Genomic DNA, 26,567 nt, shown 5'->3' with positions numbered 1-26,567 from the left:
GGTCTGCACAAGACACAATGAGGGTAGAAAGGACACAAACGAGGGGACTTCAACTCAGTCTGGGACATCCGTTATCACGTCATACGGAGGGTACACATACATACAGACATATATAATACGTACACACATATATAATATGTACATACATACATACGGAGCTTAGTCACGCTGTATCTTTAAAAGAAAACATTCACTTCAATATGTCCCACTCTTAAAAGAAGGTATATTTCTATGTTACATATATTTGACCACAGTATTTTTTAGGAGGTGAAAAAGCAGGCTGCAAAAGGGCATACACTACGACCCCATTGGGTGTACTTACATTGTAATAGATACTAGTGCAAGTTACATATAAATGAAAATGGCAGTGATACATAAAAATCTCTATTTTTTCCCATCTTTCTTCTCCTTTCACACAATTTCTGATGAAGAGAAGGAAACTATTATTATTTTCTGCTATGTCTATAAAGTCTGAAAACATTCAGGTGGAAGTGCTGCTCTGCTCCAAACTGTCCTTACTCCAAGGACCCAGGATGACAGAGTACCTCTGCAGGGAACACTCCCACTTGACAAGGCAGAGGGAGAGGCCAGAAGTGACCTGTTCATTTCTGCTCACACCTCATTGGCCAAAGCAAGTCACATGGCCATGCCTATAGCCAATGGGGCTGAGAAACATAACCTTGGATCAGGAAGGGGCAGGGAATATTGCGAATATTTTGACAGTAACAAGCTTAGTGATGCAGAGGCTCTTCTGTCTTCAGCCCACACCCTGTCCAGGGGTTAGGGGTCACTTCTGTACTGCTGCCTCTTTCTCCTGTGCACACTTCTCCAAGACGACTGCCCAGCATCTTCTCCTCTCGTCTTTGCTCACATGCTACCTTCTCACTGAGGCCTTCCCTCACCACCTCCTTCCTCTCTCTTCTGCTTTATGGTTTTCCATACTTTCAAATAGTTCAGTCAAAACCAATATGTCTGTTTATGTATATATGTTTACATGTACACATATACACACACACACTCAGAAGTGAATACAGAAAAAGGCAACACCAACAAAATGATGAATCCAGGTGACTAGGTCAATCTTTCTGCAGATCTGAACATTTTCAGAATAAAAACTTGAGAGAAAAATTAGACCGATCAGCCTGGGTTGGTTTTCTCCAGACGTGTTCAGCTGCACGTGTCAGGCATGAAGTTGGAACAGCCAGCGTTGCCCGAGTGTGTGGCAGCAAGACAGAGGCAAGGTAAGGCATGGTGTGTACAACGGGCAATTATAAGGAAGCACACACCCAGGAAGTCCCAGCAGCATTCGGGCTCCGGTCCCAGTTCCTTCCCATGATGAGCTACCTCTCTGCTCCTGCCTTCAGAAGGAGGAGCCCTGTATCCTTAAAATAAACCCCATCTTTTGCTTAACCTACATAAGCTGTCTATTCCTTATCGTGTGCATGTTTATAAATCTCAATTCCCCAGAGACACAATCAGTAATTCACACACAGACTATCATCTGGCTTTTTTCATCATTAGGTTTTCAGAACTCAAAGTCACTTTCACCAACCACAGTAACGTCATTTCTGAATCAGCCCAAACGAGTAACTGAAAATCAAGCAGACTTCCCTGGTGGTGTGGTTGATAAGAACCCACCTGCCAATGCAGGGAACAGGCATTCAATCCCTGGTCTGGGAAGATCCCACATGGCACGAAGCAGCTAAGCCCATGAGCCACAACTTTTGAGCCCGAGAGTGTCTAGAGCCCTGCTCCGCAAAGAGAGGTCACCGCGCTGGGAAGCCCACACACCGCAACCAGAAAGTAGCCCCTGCTCACAGCAACTAGTGAAAGCCCACGGACAGCAACCAAGACCCAGTGCAACTAAAAATAATAAACAAATAAATTTTTTTAAAAAAGAAAGAAAATAAAGCAACACACAAATTCTACAACCTACAAACATGCTGTGCAAGTGACCTGATGACAGTTTTTTCCTCAGGACAGGAAGGACTCAGCAGGCAAAGGGACAGAGAGGCATCGCCAAAGGTGGGGAGGTTTTGTAAGAACACCCGGTGTTTAGGGGAATTCTGAGATGTCTGATAAAGATGAGTGTGCACAGCCACAGCAAGATACAAGGCAGGAAAGACAGGCTGGGGCAAGCCCATGGCGAGCTCCAAATACCATCCTAAGACTGAACTTTTCCATGAAGGCAAAAAAGACATTTTGACTGGGTGACTGGGTCAGATTGATCTTTTAAAACACATCACTCCAGGGGACTTCCCTGATGGTCCAGTGGCTAAGACTCTATGCATCCAATGCAGGGGCCCGGGGTTCAATCCCTGGTTGGGGAACTAGACCCTACATGCTGCAACTAAAAATCCCACGTGCTGCAACTAAAAATCCCATGTGCAGCAACTAAGACCATGCACAGTCGAATAAGTAAATAATAAAAAAATTAAATATATCACTCTAGTTACCATGTGGAGAATGGGCTGAGGTGGGACAAAGCAAATGTAGGCAAGGGGGACATGGGGAGGGACAGCTACAGGGATATTTAATGTGTACAATCAACAGAACTTGGTCATTATTTGGGAATTGAGATGTGAGAAGGGTGGAGAGTCTATATTTCAGGCCAGGATACCTAAGTGGACGGTAAATTCATAAACTGAGAATACAGAGGAAAGAGTTTTCAAGAAGAAGAGAGAGGAGTTATAATCTAACTACTGAGCTTCCCTTGTGGCTCAGCTGGTGAAGAATCCGCCTGCAACTCGGGAGACCTGGGTTCGATCCCTGGGTTGGGAAGATCCCCTGGAGAAGGGAAAGGCTACCCACTCCAGTATTCTGGCCTGGAGAATTCCACGGACTGCACAGTCCTTGGGGTTGCAAAGAGTCAGACGTGACTGAGTGACTTTCATACACACACACACTGGGTATGAGGGGCCTGTAAGAATACCCAAACAAAAATGCCCTGTGGGCAGTGGACATTTGTTCTATTTATGGTTATTAGGACTGAAAGTGATTAACAAAATAACACACAAAATACATCAACTTAACTAAATTAAGTTAGAATCAAACAGATAAGGACACTAGGATAGAAGCAAGATGACAGAAAAAATAAGATAAAGCCAGAAGGGAGATTTGCACACATTACACATGTAGTTTTATCAACACAGTATGTGACTGACAACATGGATCACATATTTAGTATCGGCAAATGCTAATGCAAAAATATGATTCAGAGAAAGCAATTTTAGAGTGGCCCAAGTGAGGAAAGAGAGCCTTGCCTCACCTTTGTGGTATGTGTTGGCTTTAGGATAGATTTTAGAGTCCTGAGGGCAAGGATTCAAAACCTGAGAGTCATGAGGATCTCTGATTTTCCTAAGATTTGTCAAGAGGGTCCTGACTCAAAAAAGATAAAAAATCACTCAGGGGATGACTGGGCTGCATATCCTTCTCTCGACTACCCATAAAAATGTGATGTGCTCTCAACAGAACTCCTGCTAAGCACTGAGCTGCAGCAAGTTTCAGCAGCCTTCCAGTGACTCCCCAAAGCAGAGCTCTGTGTAGAGAAGTACAGCAAGCTGAGAGGGTGTGTGCCCTCACTGTCCCCCAGGGTGGGGCAGCTGGAGATCTGGGTCTAGACTGTAGGCAGGAGATACGCACTTTCGAGTCATCAGTACCAGTGTTTACAGGACAGATAACTCTAGGTAACAAGAGCAGAACTTTCCTATCTAGTTCACATCTACCTTCTGAGGACTAGAATCACGGACCACAGGAGCAGGAGGGAGGGCTCCAGAGAGAGCAGAGGCACAAAGGTAAGAAACAAACAAAAATGGTAAGAAACAGCAGAACATGTCAAGTGTATATACACAGAGAATGCCCAGGGAAGGCAATCTCTCCCCCACCCCCAAATTAACAATGATGGGACGTCCCTGGTGGGCCAGTGGTTAAGAATCCACCTTCCAGTGCAGGGTACAAAGGTTGGATCCCTGGTCAGGAAGACTCTACGTGCCACGGGGCTACTAAGCCCGTGTGCCACCACTACTGAGCCTGTGTTCTAGAGCCCGCCTGTGCAACTCCAGAAGCCTACATGCTACAACTAAGATCCGATGCAGCCAAATAAACAAATATTTATTTTTTTAAAAACAGTTATCTCTGGATAATAGGATTACTGGTAATTCTTTCTTTTTCCTTTACTCTTGATTTTGGAGGTCTTCGACAATGAATCATGCAGAATTCAGTGAATCTATACTACTGAATTTATAATCAGGAAAAAGTAATTTTACCTGAAGAGGCTAAGCTAGAAAAACTTCTAAAACCCTTTCAAGTTCCCCCAAATCTATGATCTAGGGAGACCAAAAAAAAAAGAAGCACATTAGAAGGTTTAGTTGGGGGAGGGGGGCGGGAAACCTAACCTAGAAAAAACCAGTGGAAGACAGAATGTACACCAAAATGTGTACAGGTATCCTCAGATGGTGAGATTCTGAAGAAAGATTTTGTTTCTACCTTCTGTTTCCTACTTTTATTTTTGCTTCATAGTATAATGAACCTAAATTACATTTAATTGTACAATTTGCAGTTCTCTACCCTTCCTTTTGGAGAAGGGAAAGGCTACCCACTCCAGTATTCTGGTCTAGAGAATTCTATGGACTGTACAGTCCCATGGGGTCGCAAAGAGTTGGGACACGACTAAGTGACTTTCATTCACCTTTCCTCTAATAGCAAGATATAAAAGGAAGTTAGCAGAAGAAAGGAACAGACAGCTGGTAGCATTTCTGTGATGTGCACCGTAAGTTTTAACACATGAATTTAACAGCTCAAGAGCCCAGACCCCCATACTCCAAATACAGAACCAAGCCCTCCAATCAGCTGAATAGTGCCACAGGACACACAAAGCACAATAGAAAGAGACAACAGTAGACCCGCACAGTCACCTCTACAATCTGTTTTCCAAACCTTTCCGCTTCACTTTCCAGATTACCCACTCAACTTTAAATATGTTTACTCAAAGTTACAAGAAAGCCTGCTTTCTCTACTGTATTTCTGCTCCAAAGGATACGATGACCATGTTCAGGTGGTTGTTGTAAATCTCTCAAAAATAAAGCACAAAACTCTTATCTTGAGGCCAAGTTTTAGCAATTACTGGCAAAATACACAATTTTCCAACTAATTGCCTTTTGAACTCTACTACCTTGGCTGCTTTACCACAGGACACTGACACCTATGTAACTAGCCTCAATTCCAACTCTACAGTCTGGCTCGTGACAAGGCAATGGTTTTACTGTCATTAGAAACAAGACTGTAAACTGTTCTGTCTCAGGGAGAAACAAAGATTTGACCCTTAATAATTCTCCAATGCCAGGCAGTGATACATGGTTTTTCACTACATGGAGTTTTACAAAGCCCAACAATTTTACAAAGCCCAAAAATTACTGATGTCAATACTTCCTGCAACTGATCAATAGTACAGAGAACACTGGGAATGCCTAAGCACATTCCACCAGCTGGTGAGGGTTCCAAATCAAACTCATAACCTGCTTAACTATCAAAGGTACTTTCTTGAGTCACCTTGTAACACTGAAAACATTAGTATTATTACTTCAAATTAAAATAATAATTAGCTTATAATGATAAAGACTTACTCTAGACTCTTCATCAACATTTGATATTAGAGGGGCTTGCCTGGTGGTCCACTGGCAAACCCTGTTCCCAATGGAGGGGACCCAAGTTCAATCCCTGGTTAGGGAACTAGATCCCACATGCCACAACTAAAGACCCAGTGCAACCAAATAAATAAATAGTAAAACAAACATTTGATATTAGAGGATTTTTTAAACAAAAAAAAAGCATTCCTCTTGAAAGTGAAACAAGGGACCGAGCGCCGTGCTGAGTGACTCCTGCTCCAGGCCCTGTCTTCATGGTCTTCTATGGGATGCACTCTTATGGGGCCAACTCCAGGTCAAAATCCCAGCTGTACCCATCTCTGGCTGTATTACCTCTGTGGGTCTTGGTTTGCCCACTCAGAAGAAGCTGATGATATAAATATCACATATCTAGGACTACCCCCGTGGTCCAATGGTTGGGACTTTGCCTGCCAATGTAGGGGGTGCCGGTTCAATCCCTGGTCAGGAAGTGAAGATCCCACATGGCTTAAGGCCAAAAAAATCAAAATATAAACAACAAGCAATATTGTAACAAATTCAATAATGACTTTAAAATGGCCCACATTAAAAAAAAATAAACAAACATCATTTATCTTGTAGGACAGTCATCAGAGATAAAGGGAATGAAACATAGTACCTGAATTGGTCTCTATCTATCCGTGTATGGTCTATCTCCCCCAAGCACAACACAAAGAGAACGGGGACTTGGTCTGTTGTACTCACTGCCACTGCCCCAGCAACTATAACAACGCTTACAGAAGAGAGCACTCGGCAAATACTTGTTGAACAAATGAAATGCCCCCGACACACAGTAAATAGTTGTTATTTTTTTTTTTTTCCGAACGTCAGTCTCCCAAGTTTTTGCCATCCTTTTGCTCTGTCCATCTTCTTTTTAGGCTCAAACACTTTTCCTTTGGCATAGGGCTCTGTTTCACCCAAACAGTATGAATAAATATCACAGCTACATCAGATCTGTGAAAAGCACCAGGTCTGTTAACTGATTATGAAATTAGGAGACACCACTAGAAACAAGAGCCTAACATTATATAGTAGAGACACTTCCTGAGAGTGAGATTGTTTTCACTGGATCTGACTTTTGTTAATTATATTTCTGTACTGCCTTTATATTTATTTTTGAATTTTTATTTATTTATCTTGCTGCGCTGGGTCTTCGTTGCTGCACTCGGGCTTCCTCTAGCTGCCATGAGCGGGGGCTACTCTTCATTGCAGTGCACGGGCTTCTCATTGCAGCAGCTTCTCTTGTGGAGCACAGGCTTGAGGCACACGTGCTTCAGTAGTTGAGGGGTATGGGCTTTGTTGCACTGAGGAATGTGGGCTCTTCCCCGACCAGGTATTGAACTCATGTCCTCTGCACTAGCAGCCAGATTCTTAACCACTGGACCACCATGGAAGTTCTGGATCTAATTTTTTTTAAATGATTCCTATAGCTGCAATTTTATGTCTTCATAAAATGGTTCCAAAAACACCCCAAATAATAGAGATGCTATGCTCCCCATTCTCATCTTTAATCCCACTTGGTTAAATAGAAGAATCTGGCAACCAAATTGTAGCTACTCCTGATGCCCTTCCACAGAATGGTTTCTAATCACTGAAAAAAGGCCAAGTGAAACTGGCAATATTAAACATTTTAAAGAATTTTCTGCAGCCCAGCCACGTGGAAAGAGTTTTTTAAATTGACTTGCAAAATAATTATTGCTGAAACAAAACTGTAAATTCTTCCAGAACAGGGTTAGCTTGTTTTCTCTAATCTCTAAATTCTACATTCATACCAACTCTGAACACTCCAAAGCCCATATTCTAGCAGATCTATATAACAGGGTTAGAGAAAAGTGGGCTCTTGCAGAGCGAGAAAATACTGACTTTGGGCCACTTCATGCCACGCACATCTTATTCTTGGTGTGAATAAAGGTTCCCTCCCTAACAGGAATCTTTCATATTTAAGTTCCTCCTACAGGTTAAGCATCATCTCAAATGCCATCAGTCCCTTTCAAAACCAGAAATAGTGACAATTTCACATAATCAGTGTGGGTGAATGTGCTTTGTTACCTGTCCACATGAACATCAAAAAAGATGAAGAGGTGTCCAATGGGATGCTTTCACAAGCATAGTTTCTACTTGGCCTTCACTAAAATTCTCCCAATCACAAGCCATTCTAATCATAACATCTCAAGGCAAAAGACTGCTTTAGCCTTATTTCCCTAGACCAGAAATCACCAAACTATTTGAGTATGAGGACATTTATACAAAGCAAAAAAGAACAAACAAAAGCCCTAGGAGATGAACAACCCATCTATCCCAAGCTGGTCTTGAAGGAAAACAAAAAAACTAGGCACCTCTTTCATGAAACTCCACAGAAATGATTCCTGGTCTATATTTATCATCACTAAAAGGTTAACATAAAAGTAGAAAGCTAATTAACTAGCATTCACCAAACACAAGTGTATATATGCTTTTCATCCTAAGACAAAAAATACCATAAACGACACTCTAAATATCTACCCTACATAACTAATGTTCAAAGCTCAAAAGTGAAGTCACTCAGTCGTGTCCAACTCTTTGCAACCCTGTGGACTATAGCCTTCCAGGCTCCTCCATCCATGGGCTATCCATTTTTTTCTCCGTGTATGTTAATATTTTTTAACTGAACCACAAAGTATTTATTGCTGAAATCAAAGTGCAAATTCCTCTGGCAGGTCTATATACAGTAAGGAAAAAGGATTTTGGTTTTGTTTTTCAATATTTAAAATTTTTCCTTCATCTTTTCTCAAAAATTTTTAAATTATTATTATTATTTTTAAAAGGGGGGACTTTCCTGCTGATTCAGTGGTTAAAACTGAGCATCCACTGAAGGGGGCACAGGTTCATCCCTGGTTGGGGAACTAAGATCCTGCATACATGAGCTGCTGCTGCTAAGTCACCTCAGTCGTGTCCGACTCTGTGCGACCCCATAGATGGCAGCCCAGCAGGCTCCGCCGTCCCTGGGATTCTCCAGGAAAGAACACTGGAGTGGGTTGCCATTTCCTTCTCCAATGCATGAAAGTGAAAAGTGAAAGTGAAGTCGCTCAGTCATGTCCGACTCTTAGCGACCCCATGAACTGCAGCCCACCAGGCTTCTCCATCCATGGGATTTTCCAGGCAAGAGTACTGGAGTGGGGTGCCATTGCCTTCTCCGGCACACATGAGGCACAGTCAGAAACAACAACAACAATTTATTGCCTGCTTTTCTAAATGTTCATATTCCTCAATACCCTAGACATGACAATTTTATGAATAAATCAAATCACACATAAAAAGTTCTACTGATTGTAAAAGTTGCTAGATAGTTTTTCATTTTTCATCAATTTTCATTTCCTTCTCAGAAACAAGTTTTGCTCATGAGGATTTTCATATACACAGAATTTTTCCACCTCTAACATTAAATGTACTTCATTATTTTTAAAAATGAGAAATCTGTATATTAGACAGCACAAATAACTGTTTACAGAAAAAATACTCACACTAGAGAAAACTAACTAGCTGTCAGATAACACTTTTTAACTAAAAAATTTTTAATTTTAAAACATGAGCTACAGTTTTACATCCAAGTCATAATTCACAAAAGCAAGTGCTTATACTATAAAAATATTATCAATGTTTTTGACAAAATACAAAAGAGGCTTCATTAAGATTGGAGAAATAAGATATACATGAAAAATATGGAAGTAAACGCCTCTATATAAAAATCTTGATTTAAAGAAATCTATTTGATGAAGTTAAATGATTCAATACCATATTCAATTCAACATTGTAGAAATTTACGTTTCTACTATAAGTTTCTACTCTAAGTAGCTTATTAACATATACCAAGACTTTTCCCATTAAAACCTGAACATCTCTTTGATGAGCTTTCCCGTGGTTTTCTATAACTGTGGAACCTAACCAAACTCTCCCCAGATACACATCCACCTGTACAGAGAAAGTTGGTGACAAAGCAGGACAAGCTGCAAAATTTGTGGGGCCTGGTACCTAAAGAAAACGCAGGGCCTCCTGCTCAAAAGTATTAAGAATTTCAAGACGACAACAGCAGAGCATTCAACCACTGGTGGGGCACTCCTGTCTGCAGATCCCATTCCCATGAAGCCAGTGCTGGTGACAAGTACAGACAGGTATGACCAAAGACCGGCCTGATATGATCCTAGAAGAGAACCTGGCAGATGACAGGTGCGCACTATGATTTGTTTGGAAATCCTAATTCAGCTTCCAAAAAAAAAAAAAAAACCCATAAAAGCAAAGGGCCACCTCATCTAGGCAGAAAATTTTAACTAATTAAATTGGGATTTCCTGGTAGCTCAGATGGTAAAGAATCTGCCTGCAATGCAAGAGACCCGGGGTCCATACCTGAGTCAGGAAGATCTCCTGGAGAAGGGAATGGCTACCCACAATTATCATGACACTATTACACATCTAGAACCTATACCAAACCCTGACAGAGAATCAATGTGAACTGAATGTATTTCAAAATGTTTAATTAGAAAGCTAATTAAGTCAAGGCTAGATATTCTCAATACTGACCCCAGAAGATACCTCTTTGCCCAACTTGACTACACTTTTCAAATAATGCTGAAGATATAGCAGCTAGTAAGCAGATCACACAGTGGCATCTTGTTCAGAGATTCCCCTTCCCCAGCCCTGCGGGAGGGGACAGTTCCTTCAGAAGGTAAAACGAGTCAACTGATTCGAGCAGACTCAGTCACCTCGCATTTGGGTTTCTTGACCCCCATATGCAGCGTGTTTCTCCTGGGACTCCTCTCATGTCTCCTGTCTGCACAGTTCCCTTCCTTTCAAACTTCCTCGATCCTCCTTCCCTTACTTCGTACATGTGGGCCACCGGATCACTCCATATTTTAAGAAAAAGGAGGAGGAGGCGAGACAAGTAACGGTGTGGCTTCACATAAAAGATGGTGCCTGAGTGAGAAGAGATTTTAGGAATTTTAAGGGGCTGGGGGGGAGGACTGCAACCCAACCTTTCAAACAAACCTCAGCCTCTTGCCTTAATCAATAAAAGACCTCCTTCCATGCTTTCGGCATAGGTGACATAGGAGCACCAACTGAAATTCTAACCACGTACAACTCAGTCTTACTCTGGAAAAGAGAGATAATATGTTGCAGGAACCTACATACTCTGCCAGGGCACTGCACAAGGCACTTTATGTATCCCTGCAATTAACAGTAAGAACAACACCATGCACAGGGACAGAGACCACCACTTTACAAGTGAGGAAACTAAGACTCTGAAAGCACCTCGCCCTGGGTCATCCAATTGGCTGGTCCACCTAAAACCCAGATGCAGGTGACTCTGAACTACAACTCTGACAATATGGTTGGTTGCTTTCCAGTACATACCTTAACCTAAGTAACATGGCAAAAACAAAAAACTACTGCAACACAAGAGGTGGGATTCAAGGAAAGACACCTTGTAGTTAATTCACGGACTCAGCAAATACTTATTTTGGGGCACCCTGCGCCAAGGCTCGTGACAAGAGATGGATAAAAAACAGTGAACAAGTGGTCCAGTGGTTAAGACTCCATGATTCCACTGCAGGGGAAGTGGGTTCCATCCCTGGTGGGGGAACTAACATCTCACCTGCAGTTCAGTTCAGTTCAGTCACTCAGTCGTGTCTGACTCTTTGTGACCCCATGAATCGCAGCACACCAGGCCTCCCTGTTCATCACCAACTCCCGGAGTCTACCCAAACTCATGTCCATCGAGTCGGTGATGCCATCCAACCATCTCATCCTCTGTCGTCCCCTTCTCCTCCTGCTCCCAATCGTTCCCAGCATTAGGGTCTTTTCCAGAGTCAACTCTTCATGTGAGGTGGCCAAAGTATTGGAGTTTCAACTTTAACATCAGTCCTTCCAATGAACACCCAGGACTGATCTCCTTTAGGATGGACTGGTTGGATCTCCTTGCAGTCCAAGGGACTCTCAAGAGTCTTCTCCAATACCACAGCTCAAAAGCATCAATTCTTTGGCGCTCAGCTTTCTTCACCATCCAACTCTCACATCCATACATGACTACTGGAAAAACCATAGCCTTGACTAGACGGACCTTTGTTGGCAAAGTAATGTCTCTGCTTTTAAATATGCTATCTAGGTTGGCCATCACCTTCCTTCCAAGGAGTAAGCGTCTTTTAATTTCATGGCTGCAGTCACCATCAGCAGTGATTCTGGAGCCCAAAAAAGTAAAGTCTGACACTGTTTCCACTGTTTCCCCATCTATTTCCCATGGAGTGATGGGACCAGATGCCATGATCTTAGTTTTCTGAACGTTGAGCTTTAAGCCAACTTTTTCACTCTCCTCCTTCACCTTCATCAAGAGGCTCTTTAGTTCTTCTTCACTTTCTGCCATAAGGGTGGTGTCATCCGCATATCTGAGGTTATTGATATTTCTCCCGGCAATCTTGATTCCAGCTCGTGTTTCTTCCAGCCCAGTGTTTCTCATGATGTACTCTGCATATAAGTTAAATAAGCAGGGTGACAATATACAGCCTTGACATTGTCAAGGCTGTATATTGTCACCCCTCCAAGGAGTAAGCGTCTTTTAATTTCATGGCTGCAATCACCATCAGCAGTGATTTTGGAGCCCCCAAAAATAAAGTCTGACACTGTTTCCACCACTGTTTCCCCATCTATTTCCCATGAAGTGATGCCATGATCTTAGTTTTCTGAACGTTGAGCTTTAAGCCAACTTTTTCACTCTCCTCTTTCACTTTCATCAAGAGGCTCTTTAGTTCGTCTTTGCTTTCTGCCATAAGGGTGGTGTCATCTGCATATCTGAGGTTATTGATATTTCTCCTGGCAATCCTGATTCCAGCTTGTGTTTCTTCCAGCCCAGCGTTTCTCATGATGTACTCTAAGCCATGCCGTGTGGGGCCACCCAAGACGGACGGGTCATGGTGGAGAGGTCTGACAGAATGTGGTCCCCTGGAGAAGGGCATGGCAAACCACTTCAGTATTCTTGCCTTGAGAACCCCAAGAACAGTACGAAGAGGCAAAAAGACAGGACACTGAAAGATGAACTCCCCAGGTCGGTAGGTGCTCAATATGCTACTGGAGATCAGTGGAGAAATAACTCCAGAAAGAATGATGGGATGGAGCCAAAGCAAAAACAATACCCAGCTGTGGATGTGACTGGTGATAGAAGCAAAGTCCGATGCTGTAAAGAGCAATATTGCATAGGAACCTGGAATGTTAGGTCCATGAATCAAGGCAAATGGGAAGTGGTCAAACAGGAGATGGCAAGAGTGAACGTCGACATTCTAGGAATCAGCGAACTAAGATGGACTGGAATGGGTGAATTTAACTCAGATGACCATTATATCTACTACTGTGGGCAAGAATCACTTAGAAGAAATGGAGTAGCCATCATGGTCAACAAAAGAGTCCGAAATGCAGCACTTGGATGTAATCTCAAAAACGACAGAATGATCTCTGTTCATTTGCAAGGCAAACCATTCAATATCACGGTAATCCAAGTCTATGCCCCAACCAGTAATGCTGAAGAAGCTGAACTTGAATGGTTCTATGAAGACCTACAAGACCTTTTAGAACTAACACCCAAAAAAGATGTCCTTTTCATTATAGGGGACTGGAATGCAAAAGTAGGAAGTCAGGAAACACCTGGCGTAACAGGCAAATTTGGCCTTGGAGTACAGAATGAAGCAGGGCAAAGGCTAATAGAGTTTTGCCAAGAGAATGCACTGGTCATAGCAAACACCCTCTTCCAACAACACAAGAGAAGACTCTACACATGGACATCACGGATGGTCAACACCGAAATCAGACTGATTATATTCTTTGCAGCCAAAGATGGAGAAGCTCTATACAGTCAGCAAAAACAAGACCAGGAGCAGACTGTGGCTCGGATCATGAACCCCTTATTGCCAAATTCAGACTTAAATTGAAGAAAGTAGGGAAAACCACTAGACCATTCAGGTATGACCTAAATCAAATCCCTTATGATTATACAGTGGAAGTGACAAATAGATTTAAGGGACTAGATCTGATAGACAGAGTGCCTGATGAACTATGGACAGAGGTTCGTGACATTGTACAGGAGACAAGGATCAAGACCATCCCCATAGAAAAGAAATGCAAAAAAGTAAAATGGCTGTCTGAGAAGGCCTTACAAATACCTGTGAAAAGAAGAGACGCGAAAAGCAAAGGAGAAAAGGAAAGATATTCCCATCTGAATGCAGAGTTCCAAAGAATAGCAAGGAGAGATAAGAAAGCCTTCCTCACCTGCAGTTCGGCAGGCAAAAAAAAAAAAAAAAAAGAACCCAACCCCCCAGTGAACATGAATAATCAGGGCTAGGGCTTCCCTGGTGGCTCAGTGGTAAAGAATCTGCCTGCCAGTGTAGGAGATGCAGGTCCAATCCCTGATCCAGGAAGATCCCACATGCCACAGAGGAACTAAGGCCATATACCACAACTATTGCGACTGCGCTCTAGAGCCTGGGAGTCACAACCACTGAGCCCCGAAGGCCTTAGAGAGAGCCTGTGCTCCACAACAAGAGAAGCCTACGCACCACAACAGCACAACCAAAACTAAAATAAATACAGTCATTTTTAAATAATTAGCTGTAATATGATTCAGTGTGCCCACACTATGGTTTAAAATTTACACTTGGAACTCTTCAGGTCCTGAACACCTAGCTAGGAAAAATATACAAATAAATCTACCTCTATACCTTGACTTCCTACCTCGGGGAAAGAAAGGAACAGAGTAAAGAATGAAAAATATTTACTGAACGAACAAAGGAATCAGTGATCGTAATAGAGAGTTGTTTTTTAGTCACTAAGTCATGGCTGACTCTTTGCGACCCCATGGACTGTAGCCCACCAGGCTCCTCGTCCATGGAACTGTCCAGGCAAGAACACTGGAGTGGGTTGCCATTTCCTGCTCAAGGGGATCTTCCTGACTGAGGGATGGAACCCATCTTTCCTGTGTCTCCTGCATTGGCAGGCAGCTTCTTTACCACTGAGCCACCTGGGAAGCCCGTATCAGGGAGACGTAAAAGATAACATTTAAAAGGACATGTTCCCTAAACATCTTCTTCCCACTTTTTAAACCCACAGCTTCCACAGTCTATGGATGGCTCCATAGTGTATCCCTAGAGCTGATGCCTCACTCCTGACCAATGCATTCTCTGCTCTCATTCTGTCTTACTGTGTCTTGAACCTACTCGGCAATGAAATGGGCCTAGCCAAGGTCACTAATGGCCTCCATGTTGCCAAATCCCATCCTCAGGCTTGGTCTTCCTTTCATTTACTTTGCTGCCATTTGACAGAGTGGAACCCTCCCCTCCATCACAAAACACTTTCTTCTCCTGGATGCCAGAACTCTAGGCTCTCTTGTCTTGCCTTCTACCTCAGCGGCTGTCCCATCAGTTCTTAAATGCCAGAATGGCTCAGGGGTCAGTCCTCTGACCTCCTCTCCTCTCTATGCTCACTCCCTAGGTCATCTTTCCATTCTTGCAATTTAAAATACACTGACAGCTTCCTGGTTGGAGTCCCCAATCCCAACCTTCTTCCTGAACTGCAAGCCCAACATATGTCCAACAACCTACTTAACGTCTCCAGATGGATCAATAATAAGCAATACAACCAGAATACGATTAAAATGGATAGCTTAATTTGTCCCTCTAATCTCCTCTTTCTAATTTTTGGCCACATTGAGTAGCATGCAGGATCTTAGCTCCCCAACCAGGGATCAAACCAGTGCCCCCTACAGTGGAAGTTCACAGTCTTAACCACTGGACTGCCAGGGAAGTCCCTAATCTCCTATTTCAATATTTCCCACCTCAGTATAAGACAATTCCTCCTTCCAAGATGCAGAGACTATAACTCTTGGTATGACTGTGATAGAGACAGCTAGCTACCTCTTACTATACATTCAGCCACCTGTGTATCTGGCTGTGGCCAAGTGACTAAGTTCTGACCAAGGTGATGTAAGCAATGACACGTAACAATGTAAGCAATGACACGTGACACCTCTGATCATGGCCTTGATGGACAAAAACATGCCCTCCCCTTTAGTTCCTTCCTGAAGACTGGAATGCAGGTGTGCATGCAGGCGCTGGAGCAACCATCTTGGACTACAAACTAGATGCCTCTTACAGAGGATGACAGTGCTAAACAGAATGTGTCTGGCTCCCTAGAAATCAAGGAATTACTAAACCGGTTCTCAACCACCTACCCAGATTTGTACTTAGAAGAAAATAAGCTTCTATTATATTTACACAATTATTTTTTTGGATCTCTCTGCTGCAGCAGCCAAACCAGTATCCTAAGTAATGCACAGAATTTGGAACCTGGAAGTAATCAACCTAGATAGAATATAAATATGTGGCAATGACTAAGGGCTCAACATGGGCACAGATATTGCAGAATGTAAGGCTTGTAACCCTTGTTAGGGCACAATAAAATGTTTGGTAAAACCTGACACCTCAGAAAATAACCTGCATGTCTACCTGGCCAGTAATTCTAGGGGAACTGGTTGAACAATTCAGAGTTTGGTGCCTATTGGCCTCTTGCCAATTTAAGCAAGAAGTCCCGCAAGAACAAGACATACTCAAGCTGTAGCTTGCCGATTTGCACACAGAGATAAAAGGGAAGACAGGTCTGCCTAAGGCACGGCCACAGTCTAGTCTAAGTTAGCTCAGTATGGTAATTTGAAGACCAAGTAGGACTGAATAAGTCAACTCCTTCGGTCTCCTGAAGGAGACAACCTGGAGACACTATTCAGCCCCAGAAAGGGGATATCCTCCTTGACCTGGCCCCAGAGGAAAACAGACACTGAAAAGCTACCACAGAGGGCCGGGACAGGGGAGTTCCTCCAAGAAAGCACAGTGCATGCGTGCTTCAGTTCTCTTTGTGACCCTGTGGACTGTAGCCAGGGCTGCTAAGTGGACTGCAATAGGAACACCCATAGCTGCCAAGGCAGGGAGCCTCCACACTGCAGCCTGGCAGGAGCTGACGATAGCTGTGGATCAGTGAGGGATGTGTACTCTCCGTTCTTCCCTTTTCCAAAGGGGACTTATTTCCATGCTTCTATCCAACTCCACCACAGCACATGAGGGTGGGGAGCAGAGAGTGGAGAGCAGCTGATAACTTGCATTTTAATCGAAAGGTTCTTGGACTAGGTAATACCCAGAGATTCTGAAGGCTGATAGAGGGAAGGCACGGAGTGTGTTTTAGATCTCGGTTAAACAGTAATGCCTGAAAAGGTGATGTGTCCCTGACCTTCGAATGCACTGCTTGGGTGTGGAAGGCAATCTTGCCAACTGTACGTGCTGTGTGCTAAGTCACTTCAGTTGTATCCGACTCTTTGCGACACTATGGACTGTAGCCCACCAGGGTCCTCTGTCTGTGGGATTCTCCAGGCAAGAATGCTGGAGTGGGTTGCCATTTCCTCCTTCAAGGGATCTTCCCAACGCAAGGATCAAACCCGCGTCTCCCACAGCTTTTGCACTGCAGGTGGATTCTTTACCACTGAGCCACTTGGGAAGCCCTCTACCTGTACGTTCAATTTCAAAATGTGACACAGTTTCACAGACTTGTGGATTTCTGCCTTTCTATGGCTCCCTAAGGAGAAGGCAATGGCACCCCACTCCAGTACTCGTGCCTGGAAAATCCCATGGATGGAGGAGCCTGGTACGCTACAGTCCATGGGGTCGCGAAGAGTCGGACACGATTGAGTGACTTCACTTTCACTTTTCCCTTTCATGCATTGGAGAAGGAAATGGCAACCCACTCCAGTATTCTTGCCTGGAGAATCCCAGGGACGGGGGAGCCTGGTGGGCTGCCGTCTATGGGGTCGCACAGAGTCGGACACGACTGAAGCGACTTAGCAGCAGCAGCATGGCTCCCTAATGCACTTGGTTGTTGCTTTGCAATAAAATATGAAATTGCCATTTCCCTGGTGGTCCAGTGGTTAAGAATCTGTCTTCCAACACAGGGGCCTCAGGTTCGACCCCTGGTCAAGGAACTAAGATCCCACACGCCATGGAGCAATTAAGACTGCACACACCCAGCTACTGAGCCCTCAAGCTCTGGAACCCACATATCACAACTAGAGAAGCCTCAGGGCCCCAAAAAAGAACCCACAGAAGCCAAAATTAAAAACAAAGTATGAAATCGTAGTCATTCTTTCAACCATTTTCTTTACTAATATCGAATTGAGACCACCCCTCCCACTGCCATTTTCATTTCTTTTTCATACAAAGTAACATTTTTTTTCACTGCTGATCAAAGTATGATTTGGGGGAAGGCACTTAATATGGCGGGCTTCCCAGGTGGAGTAGTGGTGAAGAATCCACCAGCAATGCAGGATATCCAGGTTTGATCCCTGAGTCAGGAAGATGCCCTGGAGGAGGAAATGGCAACTCACTCCAGTATTCTTGCCTGGGAAATCCCAGGGACAGAGGAGCCTGACAGGTTACAGTCCATGAGATCACAACAGAATCAGACACAACTGAGTGACTGAGCACGCATGCATTCAACATGGCAACTAAACTGATCATGCATAGTGCTCAACTGAAGGCCAACAACATGAACAGGTATAACCAGGTTTGCACATAAACAGGAAATGACAACTGTGTCACAACTGCCACCTGGTCAACCACGATTATACCAAGAAGCATCCCAAGCTCAAACATTCAAAAAGGTAAAGGATAAAAAGGGGGTGGGGAGCATCTCAGAACTAACTAAAACTGGTGGCACTAGTGGTAAAGGGCCCTCCTGTCAATGCAGAAGACTTAAGAGACGTGAGTTCAATCCCTGGGTCAGGAAGATCCCTTGGAGAGGGAAATGGCAACCCACTCCAGTATTCTTGCCTGGAGAATCCCATGGACAGAGAAGCCTGGCGGGCTCCAGTCCATAGGGTCGCAAAGAGTCGGACACAACTGAAGCGACTTAGCACGGTAGCACGGCACAGGGAGCGTCTTAGAACTGACTGAAACCCAGTCAGAACTCAGTAAATGTTTGTCAAGGAAATGAATGACTTCACCTCCTGCCACTGTGTCCTTGCTTAGCAGGCTCCAACCACACCTGACCCCCATGGTGTTCCTGAAGCAGATCGGGGACGTGCCCCTGGTTTCTGCTGTCCCCTGTTCTTGCGAACACTCTTCCTCCCAGATGGCTCCGTCATCCTTTAAATTTTTTTCCAGAAGTCACCTCCCAAAATTGCACACACTTCTCTTGTTCTTACTGCTCTCCATCCCTTTATAGCCTATTTTATCTTTCTCCATGGTACAATTACCATATGACATCTTTTAAAAATATTTACTTATTTATTTTTGGCTGCACTGGGTCTTCGCTGATATAAGTGGGCTTTTCTCTAGTTATGATGTGAGGGCTTCTCATTACAGTGGCTTCCCTTGTTGTGGAGCACAGGCTCTAGGGTGCACAGGCTTCAGCAGTTGGGACTCACAGGCTTAGCTGCTCCAAGGCATGTGGGATCTGGCTAGACAAAGGATCGAACTGGTGTCCCTTGCACGGCAAAGAGGATTCTTAACCACTGGACCAGCAGGGAAGCCCACCAAATGACACCTTATGTGGATGTTTATCACATCTCCTCCCACCAGAAAGGAGCCCCATCCCAGTAAGTCTCACGTGGTGTCTGACATGTAGCAAGTAAACAGCAAATATCATTGAAGAAGCTGCTACAAGAAGCTGCCTCCACCTAAAAACAACCCAAGTACCTTCTCAGAAAATGCTCTGTGCACCAAGCAAAGGCCTGAAGATCCAAGGACCCCTCCAGAAATCTTGCCATCTTTTCCCCCTAAAAGAGTAGAAGGCTACTTGATGAGCTCCACTCTTAACAATAACAAGGGGTTACTGCTTCCAGTTCCCATCTCAAAAGGGAAAATAAAAATGCCGTGACCATTACAACTTGCTCAGATTATTCTTTTGGAGGAAGTTTAGTGACGGGATTAAGAGCTCTGGAATCTGACTCTGGATTAGAATCCAGGTTCTACCACTTCCTAGTTGTGCACTTTTTGGCAAACTGCTTAATTGCTATCAGCCTCAATTTTCTTATCTGTAAAAAGGGGATAAGAATGTCAACTTTATTGAGCAAGTTAAGTGCTTAGCACATATTAAGAATTCATAAATATCAGCTAACATAATTACCATTCTCTGTCTCTTAGCTAAAATGAACCAAAAAGAGTGGAGAAAGGGTCTGGGGAGGTAACATTCCACTCTCCTAGCAGGCTTCAGGAGAACCCTGGTTATAAAGTGAGGGGCAGCAATTATCTACCGGGGAAAAAGTGAGCTTAGGCCATGAGGCCTGTTACAAACAAAGGAATGGTCAGAAATGGAGATGCTACAGTAGAAAGGCTGGGGTAGGGGCCTCTATGTTGGGTCATCTTTCAGTGACCCAAACGAGTATCTTCTTTCTCTACAATCTGCTCCTTGTCTGGGATTTCTTCTCTCTCCTCCTCCGTCCTTCTCTCAAACTAGAAATCAAGGAGTCATCTTTTTCTTTCCTCCCCTGCCTCCACCTCCTTCGTATCAATCTGAGCATCGGAAGTGGGTTAACTTAGATCCTCAATATTTCTCCTGTCTGCTCTCCTCCATTCCCACTGCCAAGGCCTTTGGACTCCATTGCTTGGCTCCTCAACAGCAACAGCAATCTCTGAATGCATCTCCCAGCCTGCAGCTACCTTCTTCCCACCTACCTTCGACACCTTGCCAGTCATCTAATCCCTTAAAACCCCTCAAAGACTTCTTACAGTCTTACTGATAAAGTTTAAACTCCTGAGCATTTCTGAATACTGTCTGAGACCTGGTACCTGTCTGCCTGTAGCCACTCCCCCACAAATCCTATCTCCAGGCCCACTACTTGCAGTTTCCTGAGCCCCCCAGTTTCATAGTCCATGCCAAGAGCCCTTTGCCTGACAACTACTGCTCAGTATAAGGATCAGTTTTCCTTTTTTGTTTTTTTGGGTTTTTTTGCAGGGGGCACTCATGAAGCATCCGGGTTCCTAGTTCCCCAACCAGGGATCAAATCTGTGCCCTCTGCAGTGGGAAGGCAGAGTCTTAACCACTGAAACACCAGGGAAGTCCCCAAGCATCACTTTCTCTTGAAAGTCTTCACTAAGATGCTACCCCACCAGGGTTCCCTTCTTGATTCTCCTACGAGCCTTACTGTGCACATGTCCAAAATAGCTCTTAGACCCTGTATTGTAATTGCTGGACTCATAGCTAGCCCTACCCATTCCCTAATCCCATAATAATTTCTTTAAGAAAAAGACTGTTTCTCTTTACCTACCTAATACATTGCTGGGGATGCACAGCATCTTTCTAAAAAACATTTGTTAAGTGAATGATTTTTGGAGGAGTGTGATGCGAGTCAGCACCAAAAAGACTATAAACTTGATCACATCATGAATGAATTCATGAAGAACAACACTTTTACAGAAAAGTTATGCAGATCAAGCATGTTAGAATATTTATAGAGAAGCTGTGGTGAATTTATTGCCAGCTGTTAGGCAGTAAAATACAGTAAAAAGAGCTTTTAGATCAGGAACCCTGGGTATGAACTCTAATTCTGCCACTTCTAAGCCAGGGCACTATGGACTTAACCTAAATCTCAGTTGCTTCACCTATAAAACAAGGAAATTTGAAGGACCTGCTGAACTGCTCCGTTTTATCAAATGAAACAATGGTTGTAAAGTGAATGGCAAAGAGCAGGCATCTAAGACTGTTAATAAATATCGGTCCTCTTCCACCGAAAAAACTGCTAAAATATCCAAGGTCACACATTCTGCATTTGGGAAGGAAGACAACTTCTAAAACCTTTACCACACCCTGAATCCCAGCCAGCCCTCTTGAAGATGAACTAGATCATAAAGATTTTGACAAAAACAAAAAAGTAACAAAGCAAAGCAAAGCACATCATTTCCATGAAAACACATCATCACCACAGTTAAAAATAGTTTAAAATACCTGCTCTAATCACAGCATTATTTTGGTATTAAAACAAACAAACAAACATGAGCAGGGTACAGAATGAATGCAATGTAAATAATGACACCTTGAAATGCGGTTCCTGAAGAGAATAAACTTAGTCATGGATCTGCTCTATGGAGCAAAGGACTCACTGTAATGTGCTATAGAAACAGCAATGAAGTTAAAGAAATACTCTACTCAGAAAGCACAAGAAAGGAAAAGTACAAGAATTCAAGGTGATCAATGAGAGGGACCAAAAAGTACCCATAATGTACAATCTTCTGAAGCTACTAGCCTGGTTATGATGATGATGATGATTTAGTAGCTAAGTCGTGTCCGACCCTTGCGACTCAATGGACTGTAGCCCACCAGGCTCCTCTGTCCATGGAATTCTCCAGGCAAGAATACTGGAGTGGGTTGTTTCCGACTCAGGAATCAAACCTAGGTCTCCAGCACTGCAGGCAGATTCTTTACGGACTGAGCTACGAGGGAAGCCCTAGCCTGGTTATAGCAGCCTCTATTTTTCATGGATTACATTCTCATCTATTTCCATTTTGCTAAAATATAAAATCCTGTCTTACCTGATTCCCTAATTTAGATTGAAAGGTCACTGTGTTGACTGTTTTACACCCTGAGATGCATGTTTGACTTTTCAACAACATAAATGTATTATCTAACCAAATGAATGTCGTCTACCACACCTATGACACAAGTTTCCACCAACAGAGTAACAATAAGGCAAAAGCTTCAGAAACGTCTCTGTTAAGAACTGTTCACCTAATCCCAGAATTAAAGGAAATGGATTAAAAAAAAAAATTTAAACTTTTTTTTCCCAAAAAAGATTTGTTCTAATTCTGTTGAGAGTAAAATTACTGAACTGTCCCTTTGTGGTCAGGCCAACTAATTTGTTGAACATAATTTTATACTGATCTTGTATTAGTGAGTTAAATTTTTCATATTTAATATTCTGTTGACCTTGAAAAATGTCTATCTTCTCCACAATGATTACATTTGTTCCTTATATGGTAAAAAAGTTAATACCTTCCCTCAAGGACTGGGTAAAGTGAAGAGCTGCAGTTCAGATTATACAGCTCTTTAACTGGTCTGTATGCTTTAATGGTTTGAAAAGAATTTCTTGGTGAAAACTCAAGAATGTAAAAACTTCTAAACCAGGAACTATTTAGAGAATGTCAAGAAAAATGTAATTTCTACTACTTAAAAAACTCTTGGCCTTAAGAGAAACGATCCATGAGGATTAATATTTTTTTTAAGGGGGGGGTGCACTTTTTAAAAAACTACACAAAATGGAGTGCCTCTAAGAGGATCTCTTGATAGTTCCTACCTGAAAGCAAGTGTTCAATATTTTTCTAATTTGAGATTACATTACTGATGCATTTAGAAAACAAAGTCAGTAACACAGAATGGGTAATCCTGACTTTCTAAACAGCCACGTATCAAAGCAACCAAATTATTTGCTTCCTTTCCTACGCAACCCTTAGCCCACCACTCGCCTGCCTCACTCTGGAGAATTTTAGTCGCTAGGTAAACATATTGACTACTCTGTAGCAAAAACTGAAGCATGGAAGTTTTCCAGTACAACCAACCTGACTGACAACTACTTTTCTAATACTGTAGGGACAGAAGTTTTACAGGAACCAGGGGAAGAAATGGTAGGTGGAAGACAGTGAGGCCAGGAGGGGTCCTGAAAGAGAAACTCAATCTGTCTTTTTTAAAAAAGGGGGGAGGGGGAGTCAACAGAATCACAGGAAATTCCCTGTTACCTAAATGCCAGTTTTCAAGATTATTATTAAATAATCTTGAAAACATCTAGAAAGGGATCTGTAAGAATCCTTTCAGAAATGATAATAGGGGGAATTTTCAAAGTCATTTGCTTCCATTTGCTTCCTGTTCAGTGTCTGCTACAGCAAAACACTAGTTTGAAAGGGACAAAAACTAGAAAAAAAATCACGCTGCAAGAGAAGTACGCCAGAAGCCATTACTGGTCTGTTAAACTGCTAAATTTTAACTGTAATTCACTAAGCTATTGAGAAGATACACATTTTGTTTAATATCAAAGAATCTGTTTGTAGGCCACCCCAAACACATACATAATGTTTAATCAACTTATACAATGAAGTGTCCACACATACTCGGGATTTCAAATCCATTTAAAAACATACACCCATACATTCTGATTCCACCCAAAATTATTCTTTCAATGTCTGCAGTAAGGCGCGCGCGCGCACACGTACATGAGCGCGCGGGCGCGTACACGTACACACACACACACACACACACACACACCTTGATGTAAATCTAGCCCTTCTAGCTTAAATACCCTGAAGAAAAGAATGAAAACCTCAATATGTTCTCCTCTTCTTTAGACTCTAAAAGAAAACTCGAAAAGAGGCAAATGGAGTTCAGGATGCAAAAAGAAGGCAAAGGAATATAAGAGAATACAATCGGAGACCCTCTCAGGGACGCATTTTATTCTTAGATGTCATCTCCATTGCTGCCCAAAGGCCAGGCACCACTGGCGCAGTATCATGCCTACCCAAAGCGCCAAAGAGTTGCCAACTAATCTCCCAAGGTGTCCCCCAACCTCCTCACCTCATCAGCGCTCAGCTCCTCCATCGCTTTCCTCTTAATGGTGAAAGGCTTTAGGGAGAGATCTTCCGTTCTTTGAGACCAGGGCGGGAGGAGAGTGGTAGGTGTCTATCGGGCTGTCTGGTCCCCCGAATGGGGGAGGTTTCAGAATTGCATAGTCAGAGGTTAAAAAATAAGAACACGAGAGGCACTGAAATGCCTTGGCGTCGGTCACTCCAATCGCCCTAGAGACTCACAGCTGCTGCCGCCTGCAGCAGCCTCCTTTGACCGCCACTGCTGCTGCTACAGGGTTTATCTTAAGCGCCACTTATTTACCCTCTGCTTCCCAGGTTACCCAGACTAAGGAGCTCGGTCTCCAGCTCGCCTCGTGCCCGGAGCCTGCTGGGTCTTCGTGGTGGTGGCGCGGCAGCTGCGCTTCCTCAGCAGATCCTGCTCTCCTTCCTACCCTTTGACCCTGGCGGGAAGTGTTCAACTGCAGAGTGGGTGCCCCGAGGTAAGGCGACCCCACAGCCGCCCAGGCAGAGCCCAGCACTGAGGAGGGAAGCTCCTCCCCTCCCAAAGCAGGCCGGCCACGCCCCTCCTCCACGGCGGAGCTCGGGTAGGGGGGAGGGGGAGGACCGGACTCTCGGTGCTCTCGCTGGTAGAGTAAATCCGCCTACCCCTCCACCCCTACTCTTACCCCTCGCCCCACCAAGTATTATTCATCAAAACAACAGGGCGGCCATCTTTGAAAGGGATCACGTGACCCCTCCAGAGAGGCGGGGCTTCTGGCCCTAGCATGAGGCAGCCAATGGGCCGCTGGCGTCGCACCGCCTATTTCCTCTCGCCTGCGTCTCCTCCCGCCTCCGCCCCACCCTCTCCCCCGCAGCAGCGCGGGGCAGAGGGAGGGGCGAGCGGGCCGCGGGCGGGCCGGCGGAGCGCCGAGGGGGCGGGGCGGCGCGGAGCCATGGCGACGGCGCGGGCGGGGGCGCGGCAGGCCAGGCCCAGGTAGATTCCCGGGACCGCCACGCGGGCGGGCGATGGCGGAGGCCGCGGGGCTGGGCGGCTGCCTAGACAACGGGAAGATTGGCCAGAAGGGGACCCCTGCTCGCGACCCCGGCCCGCAGCGGCTCCTTAGTTTCCAGGTGCTTCCCTTCAGCGACTCGCAAACGCCTGGACTATCCACGATGCTGCCCAAACGAAATAAAAGAAAACGAAAAATGTCTGCTTTCTGGGGCGAGCGTTCATTACCAGCCTAACCACTCACATTTTGAAAAACTTCAACGTCGACTTTTTCACCTCCGCAGAGAAAGCCCATTTAAAAGAAAACTTTAACACAAGTAGAACTTAATTTTGCTTTGTCCTTTTAGAGAGAGAGTTTCAGATTTTTTAAAAGAAAAAAGTGTGTTCCAAAGTGATGGCAAATTTGAAAGTATAAATCGGTTTGAGACCAAGAAAATTATGAAGTGCATATACAAGGGAGACTTGTGGAGTCAAGAAAAAGAAACCATCGTCCTTACCTGAACAAGAATAAAAAAAAATTTAATTGAAATAAATGTAATTGACATAGCAACATACTAAAGTTTTAGGTGTACAACAATGATTTGACATATATATATACTGTGAAATAATAACCACATAAGTTTAGTTAACATCCATCACCACATATAGTTTTGTGGGGGTTTTTTTCCCCTTGGAATGAGCACTTTAAAGAATTATTCTCTTAGCAACTTTCAAATGTATGCTACAGTATTGCTAATTATAGTCTCCTTGCTGTACATTACATCCCCAGGGACTATTATAACTGAGTTTGTACCCTTTGACCTCCATTTTGCCCAAGTACTGTCCGCCTTTGGCGACCATCAATCTGGTCTCTGAAGAATGCAAATATTTTATAATATACAAATCTAAACAGCGGTCAACGTTTAACAGTATCATGAAATTACAGATTTTGCCTTGTATGAAGAATATACTGTTTTGGATGGTTTACTTCACCATAATTTAAAAAATTGCATTCCAGAATTGAAAGAGTCACAATTTTTTTTCTGCTACTTACTTAAAATAGTAACCTGACAGCTAGGTATGTAAGGAATTTGTAAGTAAAATTAGACCACATGTCTTTGCATATTATCTGCTCTCCAAGAAAGGAATTCTGTGTAAGTCAAAAGTTAGACTCCTGGCGACGCTGGTATTTTAGTACATTTAACATAGTCATTGCAATATAATTTGTATTTCATACAATTCACCCATTTAAAGTATATGATGGTCTTAGAAAATTCACAGTTATTCAACCATCATCACTAATTCCAGAACATTTCATCACAC

General features: G+C 43.6%; 1 protein-coding gene across 14 annotated transcripts in view; it reads right to left on the bottom strand.

Annotated features, from left to right (window-relative positions):
- Positions 1-24,998, bottom strand: part of UBE4B (ubiquitination factor E4B) — a 125,952-nt gene extending 100,954 nt beyond the window's left edge. For 13 of the 14 annotated variants that reach the window (XR_014053410.1, XR_014053408.1, XR_014053406.1 and 10 more), the window contains exon 1: positions 24,267-24,998. Coding sequence is in view for 4 of the 14 variants with exons in the window: in XM_081489364.1 (XP_081345490.1) it covers positions 24,267-24,290 (24 nt within the window). In the remaining 10 variants the exon portion in view is untranslated. Of the gene's footprint in view, positions 1-15,583; positions 15,630-24,266 lie in introns of those variants that run through there. The other variant, XM_081489375.1, reaches the window with a different exon arrangement.
- Between the last annotated feature and the right edge of the window lie 1,569 nt (positions 24,999-26,567).

Source organism: Giraffa tippelskirchi, chromosome 5, assembly GCF_054371585.1.
Source record: "Giraffa tippelskirchi isolate mGirTip1 chromosome 5, T2T-mGirTip1v1.2.pri, whole genome shotgun sequence".
Classification (NCBI taxonomy): domain Eukaryota; kingdom Metazoa; phylum Chordata; class Mammalia; order Artiodactyla; family Giraffidae; genus Giraffa; species Giraffa tippelskirchi.
Note: the sequence above shows the minus strand (reverse complement) of the source record. Positions and strands in the feature narration are given on the sequence as shown.